Source organism: Zootoca vivipara, chromosome 11 (genome assembly GCF_963506605.1).
Source record: "Zootoca vivipara chromosome 11, rZooViv1.1, whole genome shotgun sequence".
Taxonomy (NCBI): Eukaryota; Metazoa; Chordata; class Lepidosauria; order Squamata; family Lacertidae; genus Zootoca; species Zootoca vivipara.
In genome coordinates, this window is record NC_083286.1 from 41,559,850 (window position 1) to 41,579,078 (window position 19,229).

General features: G+C 39.4%; 1 protein-coding gene across 3 annotated transcripts in view; it reads left to right on the forward strand.

Annotated features, from left to right (window-relative positions):
• Positions 1 to 19,229, forward strand: part of IL6ST (interleukin 6 cytokine family signal transducer) — a 35,907-nt gene that overhangs the window by 10,867 nt on the left and 5,811 nt on the right. For all 3 annotated transcript variants that reach the window (XM_060280290.1, XM_060280291.1, XM_060280292.1), the window contains exons 5-15: positions 2,053 to 2,207; positions 3,648 to 3,799; positions 5,568 to 5,724; positions 7,161 to 7,243; positions 8,132 to 8,351; positions 11,773 to 11,949; positions 13,302 to 13,403; positions 14,032 to 14,178; positions 15,470 to 15,610; positions 17,543 to 17,639; positions 18,871 to 18,952. In XM_060280290.1, the coding sequence (XP_060136273.1) occupies positions 2,053 to 2,207; positions 3,648 to 3,799; positions 5,568 to 5,724; positions 7,161 to 7,243; positions 8,132 to 8,351; positions 11,773 to 11,949; positions 13,302 to 13,403; positions 14,032 to 14,178; positions 15,470 to 15,610; positions 17,543 to 17,639; positions 18,871 to 18,952 (1,513 nt within the window). The remainder of the gene's footprint in view (positions 1 to 2,052; positions 2,208 to 3,647; positions 3,800 to 5,567; positions 5,725 to 7,160; positions 7,244 to 8,131; positions 8,352 to 11,772; positions 11,950 to 13,301; positions 13,404 to 14,031; positions 14,179 to 15,469; positions 15,611 to 17,542; positions 17,640 to 18,870; positions 18,953 to 19,229) is intronic.

Sequence of the window (19,229 nt, forward strand, 5' to 3'; positions counted from 1 at the left end):
TACACTGTGTCTAAGCAACTCAGTGGTCCTGCTAGTTTAAAAGAGCTGAAAGCCAAAATACGGTAGGCAGTGGATGAGAAAAATGGTACTAAAGCTACTGAATAGCTGAATCTTGAGGGACTATAACTTTGGTTACTGATACATTTTGCAACCAGGGTAGATAAATAATCAGGTTTTTTAAAATTTAAATCCGATTTTTTTAAAAATAAAATCCTTTTGGAGGAAAAATCTTTCTAAAGATAGTTTTCTATTTACCGTAAGTTACATTATAGTCCAAAAGCTATCCATCAGGAAATAAGGATTTGTTTTTAATTTTGTAGCATGAGCAGTGTTTAAATTTTTTGGTAAATGAATTCCATTAATCCATTCACATTGTCATGCTCCTTCAGAGGTTTCTGTAAGATGATTTGGGGCAGTTTTTTTCTAACAAGAAGATATTATCACGGATGCTTGTTTTTGCAGTTCTCAAAAGTTTGAATTTGTGTCTGCAGAGATAACATGCCTTTTCTTCACAGGAAAAATGTTATAAAATAAACATAAAGAGTTGAGGGAAAAAACCTTAATCCCATTGTTCCTTTGCAAATTTATATACACAGAATCAATCCCTTGACTCTTACGGTAAATGCTAAGTTCCAAGAGGTTCAATGAATAGATTGTTTGGAGTGGAATAGATCTGCACAAGTACCTAAGTGTGAAGCAGTAAATATGAAAGTGCAACTTTGTGAGCAGAATACTCACAATATATGCATATTCATAATAATCATAATTATGTATTTCTAATAGTATAACCAAATCAGTAATTTTTGATATAACTGTAAAACTGTAAAAACTACTCTGAAATTTTATTATTCCCAAAATGAAACCTTCATCTGGTTGTAAATATTAAGATTATACCAGCAAAAATGAGTCTTTCTGTAAAAAAATGATTTAAATCAATAAATCTTACGGACTAGTGATTTAAATTGATTTGATTTAAATCAAATCCACGCTGTTTGCAACAAGATTTTTTTTAAAAGATCAGAATATTTTGCACGAGGAAAAGAGAGAACAATAGTTTACTTTAAATCCTCCCACAACAGAAAACAATATAATGTTTAGAGATATCTACCAGACTTTTTGTTGATGTATACAAGTAGAAATAGTCAACCTACTTATGACTGGTTAGATGGTATACCAGTTAATCTTTTTAAAAATTAAATAAATAAATATGAACAGTCACTTCCTATTTTACTTAATAGTATTTTGATTAATGCAAATTGCTTTTAGATAGGAGATATTTATTTATTTATTGGGGAAAAACTGATTTGGTGTCCTTTTAGCAAAGCCCCACCTTTAAGTAAATTAATTTCTTAGTGATATCGTGGAGCAAATGCTACAGTCCGAAGCTCATTTACTACAGAGTAAGCTTCATTGAGGGGACATGGGTGGCACTGTGGGTTAAACCACTGAGCCTAGGGCAGGCATCCCCAAACTGTGGCCCTCCAGATGTTTTGGCCTACAACTCCCATGATCCCTAGCTAACAGGACCAGTGGTCAGGGAGATGGGAATTGTAGTCCAAAACATCTGGAGGGCCGAAATTTGGGGATGCCTGGCCTAGGGCTTGCCAATCAGAAGGTCGGCGGTTCGAATTCCCGCGACGGGGTGAGCTCCCATTGCTCAGTCCCAGCTCCTGCCCACCTAGCAGTTCGAAAGCACCTCAAAGTGCAAGTAGATAAATAGGTACCGCTACAGCGGGAAGGTAAACGACGTTTCCGTGTGCTGCTCTGGTTTGCCAGAAGCGGCTTAGTCATGCTGGCCACATGACCTGGAAGCTGTACGCCGGCTCCCTCGGCCAATAGAGCGAGATGAGCGCCGCAACCCCAGAGTCAGTCACGACTGGACCTAATGGTCAGGGGTCCCTTTAGCTTTAAGTTTCATTGAATTCTGCTAGACTCGCCTCTGTTTAAATCTGTCAAGGATATGTACATGTAGTTGTGGATATGTACATGTAGTTGTGGGACCAATATAAACTTTAGTGTATTAAATCCTGCTTCTTTTTCTCCAACTTCTAGGCCAATCAAACAGTTTGCTGACTGCCTGGGTGCCAATAATTCTTGTACCAGTACTAAGGTTGTCTTTTTTGTCAACTTGGAAGTGTGGGTAGAAGCAAAGAATGCTCTTGGGGTAGCTGAATCTGACCGCATTGTGTTTGATCCTATAAAACAAGGTAAATATATCCTCAGTTAAACAATTCTGGAAAAAAATCAGTAGAGCTACTCCTATGAATGATTTCATACCGTCATATCTTCTAAGGAAGATAATGTTTCTTTATATGGTGAAAGAAGGAATAGGGTGGAAATTCTTAGGGAGAAATTGTTTCTCTCTATTCAGAATGAATGGAACCATCTTGCAAATATCCACCAAGTCCTAGAACAGACATCCCCAGACTACAGCCCGCGGGCCAGATACAGCCCAAAGGCCTCATTTATCCGGCCCGCGACAACTGCCGCCGCCCGCTCTTACCGGCGCGGTGCGGCTGCCCACTTCTGGGTTAGAGGAGCGTTGGAAATAGCTTGCGTGCATGCTCAAACGTCATTTCCGGCGCTCTTTCGGGTCTGAGGAGGCGCATGCGCACAAGCTATTTCCAGTGCTCCTGCAACCCGAAAGTACACCGGAAATAGCATGTGCGCACCCGTATGGGCGCGCGATCAGCACTGCGGGCACCGGCCCAAAGCCGGGTAAGTTTGGGGACCCCTGTCCTAGAACCTTGTCACCTATCTTATGTTAAGTAGTGGTACGGGCTGAAGAAAGTACAAAGTAAAATTTTGTAAGTTGCCGAGTTCCCTTCCGTTTTTTTCCTTTTTACCGCTGTTGCCTCAACTGGTGAAATCCACCAGGGAGTCTTAGGCTCTAAAAGATCTTTATATTTCTCCCAAACCGTGTGCAGGGATTTTCTAACAATAAGGGTCAAAAAGTTTTTATGTATTTTTACTTTCCCATATCCCAGGTACCCGTGCCACTTGTACCTGTTATCGTTACCCTCGAAGTCTAGGAGGTCGGGATCTTGGAAGTGTGCACCATTCCTTTAGCCATGTGAAACAGGCTGCCTCGTAATATAATTTTAGGTCAGGCAGGGCAAAGCCTCCTCTTTCCTTTGCATTGATTAGAATTTGATGTTTAATTCTAGGTCTTTTTTCCTGCCATAAAAATTTTGAGATTTCTTTTTGCCAGGTTTTGAGGCAGCCCATTCCAGCCAGAATTGGAATTGTTTGGAATAGAAAGAGTAATTTGGGAAGTTGGGTCATTTTGATGGTAGAGATCTTTCCTAAAAATGAAAGGTTCCAGGTTTTCATATAGTTATCCTGAAATAAATTGATGTTTTTTTAGAGAGATCCAGATACCTGGGTATTTTGCTTTATTGCAGATCTTTAAGCCATGTTTTTTTCCAGGTCTTCCTTTTCTTGCGTTGTTACATTTTTAACCAGCAATTTTGTTTTGGAGAGGTTTAGTTTGAAGCCCACCACTTCTCCAAAGGTTTGTGCTCTTGTTGTAAAGGAACAAAAGTTGTGCTGTGTACCTGAATATTAGACTTCAAATTAATTTGAACCTTTATATTAAAAACAATGAAATGGCCTGTGGCTAATTGAGTGCACCTTTTTTCCCTTAGTAAAACCGCTGCCACCATGCAATCTGTCTCTCAACTCAGGAGAATTTCCCAGAGTCTTAAAGCTATCGTGGGAAAGCCTATTTGATGAAGTACCACTGGTCCTGAGATTTGAAATTCGATACAAGATCATTGACAGTATAAACTGGATCCAGGTAACCCCACACCCATTATTTGTCAATTGTTTTCTGTGGCATTTTCTTTTATACAGTGTCTTAATATTCCCTGCACATATGCCCGGAGGAAGCAGACTACCGGTACATAGATCTCTTCCAGTCTGGTTTCAGGTCCAGTTTTAACACTGAAGCAGCTTAAAACACCCTTTTTAATTACCTTTAATTACCTTTATTGAGATATGCAATCCTCTTGGCTTCCCTTGGCTTTTGGCACTATTGGCTATGGTGTCCTTCTGGTGCGACTCAAGGAGGTGGGAGTTGAAGGTACTGTGTTACAGTGGTTCAATTCCTACCTGCAGGGTCACAGCCAGAAAGTAGTACTAGAAGGCTGTTCCTTGGCCCTGTAGCTTTTGATTTGTGCAGTCACGCAAGGGTCCATTCAGTCTTACGCTAGTCAACATTCTGTATGAAACTGTTGGGGACTGTCCTTTGAGGATTTGGCACAGTACCACAGCTCTACCTCCATTCTATCTGAATCCGGAGAGGCTGTGAAAGTGTTGGACCGGTGTCTGGAAGCAATGATATAGCTAAATTCCTAAAACTGCTGAAAGGGAAACTTAAAAAACAAAAAAAAGCAAGAGCTCTTGCTGCAAATTCCTTCTCATTGGAATGGTGTAGTAGAAAAAGGAATAGGTGCCACAGCAAATATAATGTGAAGCAGTAAGGATCTAGCTCCAAGGGATATTTAATCTACTTGGGGCTTTTATGATGAAGGGAGAAGGTTCCATCTGATTAAGAACCCTGTCTCTACCTCCTGCTCCGCATGAATTGCAGTACACATTAATCTCTGTGCTTTCACATTTTAAGACTATAAGCTTGGGATATTTTTTAAGACTGTGGAGGCTAAATTTCAGAATCCTGCTTTCAGACAGGATTAATGGCAGCTGCTTGAAACTCGTACTGGGCCAAAGTAGTGCCTAGCCAAATTTCATAGGTTTGAAGGATGGGGACAGAGTGAAATCTCTGCAAAGACTGCATTACTTATCACTAGGTGACAGACTTCAAAAAGTATAAGAGCTTTCTTTAACAACAACAAATCCAGGTCACCATTCTAGCCATTTTCTTGTATAGGACACCCCTGGCAACACTGCTACACCTTTACAATGCCTTTAATTTATTGTTGTTTTTTAAAAAAAAAAATAGAGAAGGGAAGAGAACCCTTTGCTGCATTGTAATGTACAATAGAGCTTTCTGAAATTAACCTATCAGACCCCCCCCAAATACCCATATAATTTCTGTTACAATTATTTTCTCCTGCCAATGGCATGTGATTGGAATAGAACCCAACCCAGCTAACCCCCTGGCAACCTATGGAAATAGGACAATTGGTAGCTTAGCTTTCATAGGTGGCGAGGATTTAACTGGATACAATACTTGACATGAAATATAAATATTTTTCTGATGCTTGTTATCAATATACTTCAGGATTGCAAAAAATGATGCAACATAAGAATTATTATAAAGTATAGTTACTTTCTCTTGATAAGAAGTTTAGCTCCATAAGCTTTCTCAGTTTTTGAAGCAGACAAAAAACACTAAATGGAGGGTAGAGAGAATAATGACTAAAAATGGAGTAATTTGAATTTAAGTTCTTTATCACAATTTCATGTTTTATGCTAATGAGGGTCATTCAAACAAAACATCTAAATTTGCTATGCTGATCTTGAGAGAGATCTACAAAATTCAGTATAGTGAATGTTGTTCATTCACTAGTAGCACTTCTTAAAGCCCAGTTTCATTTTGGCAGGTTCTTCTTGAAGACACAGAAACACAGAGAGATTCCTTCTTCATTCAAGAGCTCAGACCAAACACAAAATATGTGGTTCAGCTGCGTTGTGTAACAAGTTGGGGAGGGCACTGGAGTGACTGGAGTAAAGAAGCAGTTGGGTTCACAGCGGAAGATAGTAAGATTCCCAACTTCTCCAGTTTGCTCCAAGTTGTCAAAATGTGTTTTTAATTCAAAGGTTTCTACACAATATGTATGCATATGTGTAATAACTATTATACAATATTATAATGCAATTTGTCGTTTAAATCATGAATAGCAAACAGTACTTATTAATATTTGTGAATTTTATCTGGTGTTCGTTCATCTCTTATTAACCTCCAAGTAATGGTTCAGCATTATCTTTTACTTTATTTCACAATAGATGATGATAACGCTCAATTTCTCAACAAATTAATGAGTTGTCTTCCTTCTCTTACTTGACAAATTTGTCAATTTTACCATTTGAATTGTAAATCATCCCTGTATCTCAGAGGGTTGTCCCCCCCCCCCCGTTATAGCTGATTACCATATGGCCAGTTGCTAATAAGTACAGTAGGCCCATAACTTACAAACATTTACCTTGTGCACATTCAGCTTTACACGCTTGACAAAATAATAATATAATAATTAAAAAGGGGGACCAGGAAAAAAAGACTTGGGCAGTTCCACTCACCATTGCACCCAAATGTGTTTTGATTATATACAATTTCGGCTTTAGGCACAATTCCCAAAACGTAACCCTCACATGAGTTGAGGGCTTACTGTGAATCACCAGCTCTCTATCTTTTGATAGATTCAGATCTTTGACACAATCAAATAAAATAACTATTGGGTTCTGGTTTCCTCTATTTCACAGATTACCGACATACAAAAATATTTTATTTTTGGAGAAGACCAAATTATATGGTACCTATCTGTATTTTAGCATTAATTCTCCAACATACTTGATTTGAACCCCTATAAATGTGGTTTAAACCTTAAAGAGATTAAGAACCAACAAAAATGGTTTATAAAACAATTATTCTAAGTTGATATTGAGAGTTTGATTTGGAACATGTTTCCAAAGCTATTTGGATTGGTAGTTGGTACAAGATAAATCAAAATCCATGAGCATGCTGTATATATTCCTCAAAAACTTATCCTAGAAATAAATAAAATTATAATGACTTTTTGTACCTTCTTTCTTATCTTCCCCACTCCCTCACTATATTCCTAACTGGCGGTGAGTAAAAAGTTTGGGCCTTTTAGCCCACTTGCGTCTGCCTTTCCTTCAGATCACGGAACTGTGATCCTTATTTCTGTAAAGCTGTAGGAGCCTCCCAGCCACTTTTCCTGGCTGCTTGTCCCAAATCATGGAGGTGGTGTCAGCAGACACATGCCTGGCTGTATGTCACAGCCGACCATTGGATGACTAGACTGCTGCTATTCTTCATGCTCCATCTACTGCAACAAAGCACTTGTGAATATATATATAAGCTTGAATCTTTTTCAGTACCCTACATATATATTAAAGAAAAATGAATAGTGGGCTAAATAAATGTGATTCTTAAGAGAGATGTTTGTCTTCATCAGGACCATCTAAAGGACCAGATCTGTGGAGGAAGATTAGTCCTGTTCACTCACCAGAAAACTGGACTCTGGTGCTGATCTGGAAGGTAAATAGTAGCAAATTTACTACACACTGAATGTCTGATTTCCTCATGTTCTCACTAATATCTGTCATCTGCACTCAAACATAATTCCTGTTATATATGTAAACTCACGATTTTATAACACATAGCACTGTTGCAGCAGTAGACACATCCTACTGTAAACACTTTCTTCTAGGTGGTAGCTTCTTTCACAACATATTGCGCTCAGGATATATTGAAGTGTAAGATATGCACACGTGTAGCTTATGAAGTAAAAGGCTCATGTATGTCACATTTGCTACCTGTCCATTTTTAAAATAAACAGGGATCTTATGCTTTCCTAGTCCTTGCTTCTGCAAACTGCAAGTTGTACAGGTACCGTATATATGTGCCCTTCTCCGTAAACATGGCACACATGGATGTAGTTTCTAGATAATGATTCTGTGAAATACTGCTTGAGAATTGTCCATGTTTAGCTTATGAGGCAAAATAATTTTGAGTGAAGTGATTTATTCTCTTTGAACAAAGCTTTAACATGTAAGCCTGATCTCAGCAAGTTACAAGATAGTGTGTTCCTGTCTTAATGGATGAGAAGCATGAAATTACATTAGTTGGAGCATTGTGCCCAAGGCCAGATGGTAAATGTCATGGCTGAGTAGACTTTGGAAAAGGTATCATGCATAGCTCTATAGTAGACACGCTTTGCATAAAAAAGGATCCTTGTACAATATTGGTTAGGATCTTGGTTAGCAAGTCTGAGAAAGGCTCTGACTTAGACACTGGTGAGTTGCAGCTCATCAGAATAGATGGTTCTAGCTTAAGTGACCCCTAAAGGTCTTACTCTCGTTGGCTAATCTCAGATGTTCACATATAAACGGTCAAATAAAACAGATCTTTTTCTATTTTGGACAGGAGTTAAACCCTTCTGACGCTAATGGAATAATTTTGAAATATGATGTATCTATCTTGGGAAAGCCACCACTTCATTTTCAACAGCAATTCTACAGTCTGAACACCACACAGCTGACTCTAAATGTAGAAAATGGGACATATGAAGTGAGAATTAAAGCATCAAACAGTGTGGGTGAATCTCCTGCATCAGTTTTGCTGATCCCAGCAACTAACTCAAGAGGTAAGTTTTCCCACATGGCATTGAGTATATATCCCACTTTTTGCCTACTTCACACATCCCATTAGAAGGGTTGCATGTAAGATTAAACTAAATGGTCAACCATAACACTTAAAGTGAATGCTACTGAAAAGTTTGTGCTGCACTCTTTCCTTCCTTGCTCCTGCTGCACTGTGAACAAAAAAGTCACTTGTCTAAAATATTTAAACATTGCTCTACACTGTGTCTAAGCAACTCAGTGGTCCTGCTAGTTTAAAAGAGCTGAAAGCCAAAATACGGTAGGCAGTGGATGAGAAAAATGGTACTAAAGCTACTGAATAGCTGAATCTTGAGGGACTATAACTTTGGTTACTGATACATTTTGCAACCAGGGTAGATAAATAATCAGGTTTTTTTAAATTTAAATCCGATTTTTTAAAAAATAAAATCCTTTTGGAGGAAAAATCTTTCTAAAGATAGTTTTCTATTTACCGTAAGTTACATTATAGTCCAAAAGCTATCCATCAGGAAATAAGGATTTGTTTTTAATTTTAAAGAGTTGAGGGAAAAAACCTTAATCCCATTGTTCCTTTGCAAATTTATATACACAGAATCAATCCCTTGACTCTTACGGTAAATGCTAAGTTCCAAGAGGTTCAATGAATAGATTGTTTGGAGTGGAATAGATCTGCACAAGTACCTAAGTGTGAAGCAGTAAATATGAAAGTGCAACTTTGTGAGCAGAATACTCACAATATATGCATATTCATAATAATCATAATTATGTATTTCTAATAGTATAACCAAATCAGTAATTTTTGATATAACTGTAAAACTGTAAAAACTACTCTGAAATTTTATTATTCCCAAAATGAAACCTTCATCTGGTTGTAAATATTAAGATTATACCAGCAAAAATGAGTCTTTCTGTAAAAAAATGATTTAAATCAATAAATCTTACGGACTAGTGATTTAAATTGATTTGATTTAAATCAAATCCACGCTGTTTGCAACAAGATTTTTTTTAAAAGATCAGAATATTTTGCACGAGGAAAAGAGAGAACAATAGTTTACTTTAAATCCTCCCACAACAGAAAACAATATAATGTTTAGAGATATCTACCAGACTTTTTGTTGATGTATACAAGTAGAAATAGTCAACCTACTTATGACTGGTTAGATGGTATACCAGTTAATCTTTTTAAAAATTAAATAAATAAATTTGAACAGTCACTTCCTATTTTACTTAATAGTATTTTGATTAATGCAAATTGCTTTTAGATAGGAGATATTTATTTATTTATTGGGGAAAAACTGATTTGGTGTCCTTTTAGCAAAGCCCCACCTTTAAGTAAATTAATTTCTTAGTGATATCGTGGAGCAAATGCTACAGTCCGAAGCTCATTTACTACAGAGTAAGCTTCATTGAGGGGACATGGGTGGCACTGTGGGTTAAACCACTGAGCCTAGGGCAGGCATCCCCAAACTGTGGCCCTCCAGATGTTTTGGCCTACAACTCCCATGATCCCTAGCTAACAGGACCAGTGGTCAGGGATGATGGGAATTGTAGTCCAAAACATCTGGAGGGCCGAAATTTGGGGATGCCTGGCCTAGGGCTTGCCAATCAGAAGGTCGGCGGTTCGAATTCCCGCGATGGGGTGAGCTCCCATTGCTCGGTCCCAGCTCCTGCCCACCTAGCAGTTCGAAAGCACCTCAAAGTGCAAGTAGATAAATAGGTACCGCTACCGGTACACTGTGAACAAAAAAAAGGTTGGCTTGTCATGTCATCTGAACCCAGGTCCTTGGTTTGTATCTTGCTACACGAACTAGGAGCAGCAGCCCAAGGATTGTGCTTGCTGCTTGTGGTTTGTTGGGGAGAAACAAACCTCAAGCCTGAGTTTGGATGACACAACAAAGCCAGAGAAGTACAGAAAGAACTTTTTAGCCACATGTTGCACATTCACATTAAATCATAGTTCGTTTCTAACTATGGTTTAATGGGATGTGTAAACTGGATCCCCATGAGGAGGAAACATTTCAAATGTTAACTTATTGAAGGATATCAGTCTTTTCAGTTTCTGTTTGTTTTCAAATTAGCATTCCATCTGTCCAGTTCATTTTATTTTATTACATGTATAATGCACCTTTCTTCTGTCATGGAACCCAAAATGGCGTACATGGTTCCAGGCCATCTAGGTATTTGCCATACCCAGAACTGCATAGCTTCAACCATAAGGTGGCTTCAAATAATGCTGCTGCTTCCTCATCAAATCCCTTTTCTTTTAACTTAAGATCCAGGTGCTTTGCAGGATAGCTTCTAAACATTTCTGACTTACTTAGGGTAGTGCAGGCATTAGTAAATGGAAGCAAGCTTGTGAGACTTGACATCTTCGTTCTAACTTGGACTGTTAGCAAAGCAAATGGACAATACCAATACAGATTATTTATTATGAAGTCATAAAGCAAATGGACAATACCAATACAGATTATTTATTATGAAGTCATAAACCACAACAAAATAAAACCAATAATCCTACAAGCATCTGTCATGGATGCTTTAGCTGAGATTCATGCATTGCAGGGGGTTGGACTAGATGACCCCTGCCGTGTCTTTACAATTTATGAATCTTATGATAAGAAAAATACTATAACATACAAATACAATAAAATGGGTTGTAATACTTACAGCCCAATTCTACAGAGGAGCTGAGAGGAACAAGTGGGGATTACATATCTGGTATCTGTAAGACTTCCTCTGAACTATGTGGCACCACTTAACAACTGAAACAGGAACAAGTACATATTAAAAACATATTTTATTCCCTTACCATATACTGCTATATTTATATGGCAATTTCTCAGTGTGGTGGACCTGGTCACTAACAGGTCATTTTTATTTTTTGCTTTCAGCCATTGCAGCACAGTAGCTATTAAGAAGCAATGAAAACTTTATTAAATGTGCTTCAAAATGTAAACATTTGAATTCTCTTTGGGTGTCAAAACTTGATTGAATTGCAACTTACCTTTGATTCTGCTTGATCTGTGACCTTGGGCATCAGTTCAGGCTTTATTAACATTTTGTTGTAAGGTAGGTCCAGTTGTGCCCGGCTCTGGGTTGCGGCGCTCATCTCGCTCTATTGGCCGAGGGAGCCGGCGTACAGCTTCCAAGTCATGTGGCCAGCATGGCAAAGCCGCTTCTGGCGAACCAGAGCAGCACACGGAAACGCCTTTTACCTTCCCGCTGTATTTACTTGCACTTTGATGCAATGGGAGCTCACCCCGTTGTGGGAATTCGAACCGCCGACATTCTGATCAGCAAGCCCTAGGCTCTGTGGTTGTTGTAGTGAAATATAATTACAGCTCTACAACAACCCCTTTTAGTTTTTTCTTTTCATTACTCTTAGAAATAAATACTAATTTAACGGTGTGTTTATTGTCATTTCAGCTCCTGTGAAAAATCTTACAGCATTTCCTAAAGATGGCAAGCTTTGGGTAGAGTGGACAGTTCCTAAACCTGATGTTAATAGATACATAATTGAATGGTATGAAGAGTGTGACAATTTGACATGTGCTACTGACTGGCAACTGGAGTCTGGAACGAAAAATTGCACATTTTTAAGAGGTAACTCTCAATATTTATAAACTCTTGGATATTTATAGAGTGCACAAACATTTTTATTTAAGCTTAAAGAAATGTGATTTTGTTTTGTTTTTAGATAAAAAGGCACTTGTAATTTGAAATCTTTTTAACTATAAAAGAAATATAAATATGTCTATAATATCTTACCTTTAAAGCCCTAAACGACCTCGGTCCAGTATACCTGAATGAGCGTCTCCTCCCCCATCGTTCTGCCCGGACACTGAGGTCCAGCGCCGAGGGCCTTCTGGCGGTTCCCTCGCTACGAGAAGCCAAGTTACAGGGAACCAGGCAGAGGGCCTTCTCGGTAGTGGCACCCACCCTGTGGAATGCCCTCCAACTAGAGGTCAAAGAGAACAACAACTACCAGACCTTTAGAAGGCATCTCAAGGCAGCCCTGTTCAGGGAAGCTTTTAATGTCTGGTGGATTTCTGTATTTTAATATTTTGTTGGAAGCCGCCCAGAGTGGCTGGGGGAACCCGGCCAGATGGGCGGGGTATAAATAAATTATTATTATTATGACTATTATTATTATTATTATTATTATTATTATTATTATTATTATCTGATATTTTTAGTGAGTCTCTAAGCTCCTGTCACACATGGGGAGGAATTCCTTTAGGGCACTTTTTATAGGTTGAGAGAGATTCATTCAATGTTACAGCATGCCAGTTTTGTCCTTTTGTGAAGTCTATCTGTGTGTGTGCCTGAGCTCTGAATAAAACCAGTCTCCCTTTCATCATAGTCCAGAGGTGACTCTGCTTCTCATCCCTCTTGTGTCAAGGAAACATATTGAAGCCTGCAAGAGAGACAACAGAGCTGTAGTTACACTAACAACAGATGGGAAAACAGACCTTGGGTGTCACAGCTATGCCAGGAGTACATTTAGTTTCTTCAGGATTACAGTTTTCCAGTATAGTTAAGAAACTATCTGACACGGCATTTACTAGGTAGCTTCACAGATTTTCATGGAGAGTGCTGTTCTGTCCCCACCCATGGATAGCTTAGTCATCACAACCACATAAAGTTTCCTTTTAGACATTTCAGATAGAGAATAAGTATGAAACATTTGCACAATCATGCATGTCCTATATAGCATCCAAGATTGTTCTTCATTCAGATGTATTTTAGAATAGCTTCTAGGCAGTTCAGCTGACTTTCCAGGTATTTAGAGTATTTTTGCCCCACTCTTCGGCTGAAAAGGCTGCTGGAGTAGAAATGAAGGGTTTTGATTAAAGGTATGAAGGAAATTGATAAACTAATGTTCAAAATGGAAATGTCAGTGGATTTATATATTTGAGAATATGCAAATCTGAGTCTTAAAATTATTTCCTTAGGAGGCATAAAGCCACGGAAAAGCTATAAAATAAGTGTGTATCCATTATATTCAAATGGTCAAGGAGAAGAAAGATCAATACAAGCATACCTTCAAGAAGATGGTACGTTTAAAGCACAAGAATTTCTCTTGCATGACGGTAGCCAAAAACCTTTTCAGACTTCTCCATGACTGCATTGGACAGATGGTGTTTTCTGAGAAATTAACTCGCATTGTGCAGATAGCTTAAAGGTTGGCCAAACCAGATTCATGTGGTCACATGGTTTCCATTTTTAATGTGATAAGAAAGAAACCTCCAGAGTCTTTAGCTTTCTTCTGACGTGACTAGTGATCTAGTGTTTAATCATGTGCTTCTCTCCCCTTTGCTCTGGAAATATTTATGAAAATCTGTGATGAATGGCCTATACTTTTTAAATGTGGAGTTTTTTACTTTCTACTTTTTATTCTCTGTACATAGTTATTAATATATGGGCTCTTATTATGCAAACCTTGTTGTCTTCGTTACTATAATAATTTCTTGGAAATCTCAACAAAATACAGACTTTGAAAATTAAAGGTTCTTCTTTTCTTACAATACAATCAGACATAGTATGTCATTTACCAGTATACCTTCAGGCTTGTTCCATATTAAAACAGATAAAAATTGCATTTTAATATAACAAACTTAAAAGATGAGCAATTATCTAGAATTTGCTCTTCAGAATTAATTTTTCAATATTTTCCACTAATAGCACCTGCTATAGGTCCCACTGTTCGCACAGCAAAAGTTGGAAAAACTGACGCCCTTATTGAATGGGAACCTCTTTCAGTAGAAGAACAGAATGGTTTTATCAAATACTACAATATAATTTACAAAACAGCTACTGGAAATGAAACAGGTAATTGAGTTTTGCTTATCATGTTTAAATATATGATTCAACTGAGATTACTTTTTCTAAAGATATTTTAAGCTTTACTTTGCCTTTTTCTTTACCCAAACTCCAGACATTTTAAGTTAGCATTTATGTCTGCAGCAGCATCATAATGTATAGTGATGTGGCACAAGTGTAGTAATTGCTATACAGTACCTCATTATGCATATGTTTTTTGCTGGCTCATGTTTCTGGGAACAATTTTTTTCTTTTATTTTATAAAATCATTCCTTTTGACTGGTCTATAGGAACTTTCAGTCATAAATTAAGCTCACTTCCTTTCAATTACTGAGAGTCGTCTCTTTGTGGCTTTTAGCCTTTACAACTTCCGTGAAATATATAAAAAGCTCTTCAAGATTTCATATCCTGACAAGCAAAATATGTTCTATGTAAGCTTGTTTTGATGGTCTGGAGGTTGCAGCTGATGTAGAATGTAGAGGATACCTCTTGAATAGTGGGTCACTGGAAAGTCATTAGGCAATAAAGCATCTGAATGTTTGCTGACTTTTCTGCAGCCTTTTGTGCACAGCACCAGATGCTCATTTTGACTAATGAGTGACATAATCTAAATATCTTGCCTTCTCCCATGTGCCCTCCGAAAGATAAATGGAGAGCATGCTCATTTGCCAAGATAGTAAGATATCTCAGCAAATACTTTTTCATAGATTTATGTCTTGGAGTTTCTTCAAAGCTTTTGATTTGATAGAGGAGGGTTTCTCCACACATGCAGGAAGTCATACCTGGAGAAGGAATTGGGGGGGGGGGGAGAGAGTACATGAGGCTGAAACTTGCTTCTGCTCAGTCACACAATACTAAGTCATAGCTTAGTGTTTTGTAGCACCAGTGTTCTCATAGCACACTTCATTATTGCTGTGTTAAATATTTTTGTTTCAAAACACTTCTGAAGTGAGTGAGTTAAAGGAAGTGGAACATATGTTATTTTACACTTCCTTTTAATTTTTAATTTATTTTAATGAAGGTCACAAACTTCTAACAAGATCTCTATGTACACTTTCACTTCTTTTCTAGTAGAGTTTTGAACTTGAGAAAAGTACTGCTTATTTGGTGGTAGTGGTATTATAGAAGTGTTTGATTTACCAGGCATGCAAGTTGAAGTACAGTCTTCAAATTTTCTTTTTATTTGAATCATGAAAATTATAATTCATGGGTAAAACTGGTTTTGCTTCTTTGGTGTTAATACAAGAGCTGTCTACTGTTTTATATAATTGCATATCAAATGGGTAATTTTCATTTCCAGTTGTGTTTGTGGACCCTTCTAAAACTGAGTACCCACTGTCGTCCTTATCAAGTGACACTTTATATATGGTGCAGGTAGCAGCATACACAAAAAATGGAGGGAAAAGGGGTCCTGCTTTTACATTTACTACGAAGAAATTTGGTAAGTTCTTACATAAAATGTTTAATATGTTTAATTGTTGAACTGCTCGGGACCTAGTATGAGTTGGTAGTGCCACATGTCTAATTTCATATTTAGTTTAAACTTTAGTAGTACCCTGGGACTGTGTTCCACACTTGATGACCCTAACTTGATCATCATCAAAAGCAACCATTGGTCTCACCTGAAAGGTGGCTTGGGTGGCTGTCCATCCATCATGTGATGCCATCTAGTGCCCAATGACAGAAATGGCACTTGAAGTCAAAGCACCTGCTTAAAAGAACTGGAAGGAATAGAATAGGAATAGAATACCTGTGCATTGACTCTGAGTGCATTCCCTGTCGTTGGACACTATACAGGTTGGGTGGACACTCACTGAAAACATGAATTAAGATGTTTTCTCACCTCTGCATATTACCTAGAGATACATTTTACATTATCTTCATATACTAAAGAGAGAGTGTTTTGACTGTAGCCGGGCTTTGGAACTCCTTACAGGGGAGGCTCATAGACCTAGCCCCCTTGTTGATGGCCTTCTGCTGGCAGGCAAACCCTTATGTAAGTGGGCATTTTGCCTGCCAGGGTGGGTTTGTTCTGCCTTATTGCTGTAATTTATGTTCTCAATTAGTTGTCCTTATGTTTTAAATCTGCTCTTCCTTTCTTTTGATATTTTAATTGTGTTACTGGTTATTTTGTGTGGATCAGTTACTTTTTATTCTGGATTTTATTGTTACCGTAGTCACCTTAGGCTTTCTTATTACAGTGGTGCCTCGCTAGACGAATGCCCTGTTAGACGAATTTTCCGCTATACGAATAGGTTTTGCGATCGGAGGTTGCCTCGCAAGACGAGGCTCCAGGTGAAGGGGCCGAAGCGCGCCGATGCGGGGGCGGTTTTGCCAGCTGCCTTCCCCAAGCCAAGGGGAGGGCAGCCGGCAAAACACCCCCGCACCGGCGCGCTTTGGCTCCGGGTGAAGGGGCCGAAGCACGCCGATGCGGGGACATTTTCGCTAGCTGCCTTCCCCAAGCCAAGGGGAAGGCAGCCGGCAAAACACCCCACACATGGAGCACAGTTTCAGAGGTCTCCGAAGCTGCGCTCCATGTCGGGGGAGGCAGGCGGGAGGCGGCAGCAGGAGAAGCTCTTCCCCCACCACCGCCTCTGGCAGCGCAAAGCCAGCATGGAGCGTAGTTTCGGAGGTCTCCGAAGCTGCGCTCCATGTCGGGGGAGGCAGGCGGGAGGCAGCAGCAGGAGCTCTTCCCCCCGCTGCCGCCTCTGGCAGCGCAAAGCCGGCATGGAGCGCAGTTTCGGAGGTCTCCGAAGCTGCGCTCCATGTCGGGGGAGGCAGCAGCAGGAGAAGCTCTTCCCCCGCCGCCGCCTCTGGCAGCGCAAAGCCGGCATGGAGCGCAGTTTCGGAGGTGAGGTCTCCGAAGCTGCGCTCCATGCCGGGGGAGGCAGGCAAGGCGGTGGCTGGGAGAAGAGAGCTTCTCCCCCCGCCAGATTGCACACAGCCGGCATCGAAAGGGGCTTCGGAGACCTTCTCCGAAGCCCCGTCGCATGCCTCCGCCAGTCCCCCAGAGCCTATAGGAACGCATTGTTTAAGTTTCAGTGCATTCCTATGGGAAACTGGGACTCGCTAGACGAAAAATTCGTTACACGAATTGACCCGTGGAACAAATTAATTTAGTCTAGCGAGGCACCACTGTAATTATTTTTAAGTAGGGTAAAAGTGTAACAAAATAGAAGATTTTGCTTATTATGCCTTAAACCTCATCTAAATCATTTAAACTTTTTTTTCTCAAGCAAAGAAGACTATGGTCAGTTTCTGAAATACTTGCTTTATACTAATGGATTTCATGTTTTTAAAGTAAGTTTGTACTAAGCACAGCATTTGTAGGGAGATCTTAAAAACGTCTAACATTTTGTCTTTTACCTTTTAGCGGAAGGAGAAATTGAAGCAATTGTTGTCCCTGTGTGCCTAGCAATCCTGCTATTTACTCTTTTAAGTGTATTATTTTGCTTCAACAAACGAGATAGGTAAGCATCCTTATTTCAGTACATTGCATGGATAATATGCTGTATTAACTCTGAAAGAGGTGTTAGGCAAAAGTTCTGAGTTTGCTCTGATTCGTTAAATGGGGACTTGGATTTATTTTTCCAACCCCAGGGCTGCATTTCCTCATGGGCAGTCTTGGGGCAGGGAGGGGCTGCTGCTTGACACTGGTGGAGACAAAATGCCAGAGAAACAGATGCTGTTCTTTGGATAATAGGCTATATTGCAGCCATGCAAAAGGCAGAATTTTGTACTCATACCTCTCCATCCAGGCAAGCAAGGACAACTATCACAATTCAAGGTCATGTACCAGCCAGGCTACAGCAGTAGAGAGCCACAGGGTCAGGGAAAGGAGTATAGCTTGGGGTGGGTCCCATGTTTACATTCAGGCCCTGGGCCTGACGGAATTCCCCACCCCTGCTTTTTGTAATCCTACAAAAAGGATTTATAACACTACTCCTATTTTAGTTGGTATGTGTGTAATAATTTACATATTACCTTTCAGCTCTTGAAAGTACCCCCAAGACAGTTCATAGCATTAAAACAGCTGATGAGCAGATTCACAACCTGGTTGGAATTAAAGCAAGTCAGAAACCTTTAGTTTTAACCCACCTGCCTAAACATTGTTGGAGTGGGGGAGTACAATTATCTCATTTTAAGCGAATGTTCCACAGCTAGGGTGCTGCAGCAGCAAAGGCCATTCCATATTCTAGCCAGCCACGCCTCCTATGGAGATAGCACATGGAGCAGTGCATCTGGCTGGAGTGTGGAACAGAACCTTCTTGGTTGTGTCATGGATTGTATGCATTTGTTTAGAAAGAAAGCTGACTTTTGTAGTTTCTGGGCCTTATTGCCCCTTCCTTTTACAGCCATAGTGATGCTAAGTAAGGAAAACATTCCAACCTGGCCCAGTGCAAGTCTCTCCTGGCTTCCTTTTCTCAGTCAGAGCTGCCCTCACTGTGAAGGGGAAAGAGGCTGGCAGTGGTTTTCCAGAAATAGCATCAGACCTAGAATACTTGAAACATCTTCCGTCTGCATAATCTTTTCCCCTATTCACAAGGTGTGGCCAAGACCACAGAATACCTCTTCACCTATATACAGAGATCAAAAATCATAACATTAAGAATCTGAAAGTTGGAGCTTAACATTGGTGTAAGTTTATCAGTAGGCTCTTGCAATTGCAGTGCAATGACTTGTCTCTTGATCCTTTGCCAGCATCAAGAAGCACATCTGGCCTAACGTGCCTGATCCTTCTAAGAGTGTTATTGCCCAGTGGTCACCACAAACGCCATCAAAGGTAAAAACAAAAATAGACTATTCTGAAGTACTTTGTCCTCCTCATCATTGTTTATTTGTATGCTGCCTTTCCTTGGTTAAACCACTAATGTGGCAGTAGGATGCAACTGTCATAAGCAAAAGGATAGTAATGGGTGGGAAAGGGAAAACAGGCTAGAAATAAAATATTTTATTGTGAAAATTAATAGCATGTATTCTTGGGATATGAGTATCCCTGCCACAAAAATTCTTCATAGTCCAACAGTAACTGTGACTTTGTGTTTAAAAAAGGATTTGCA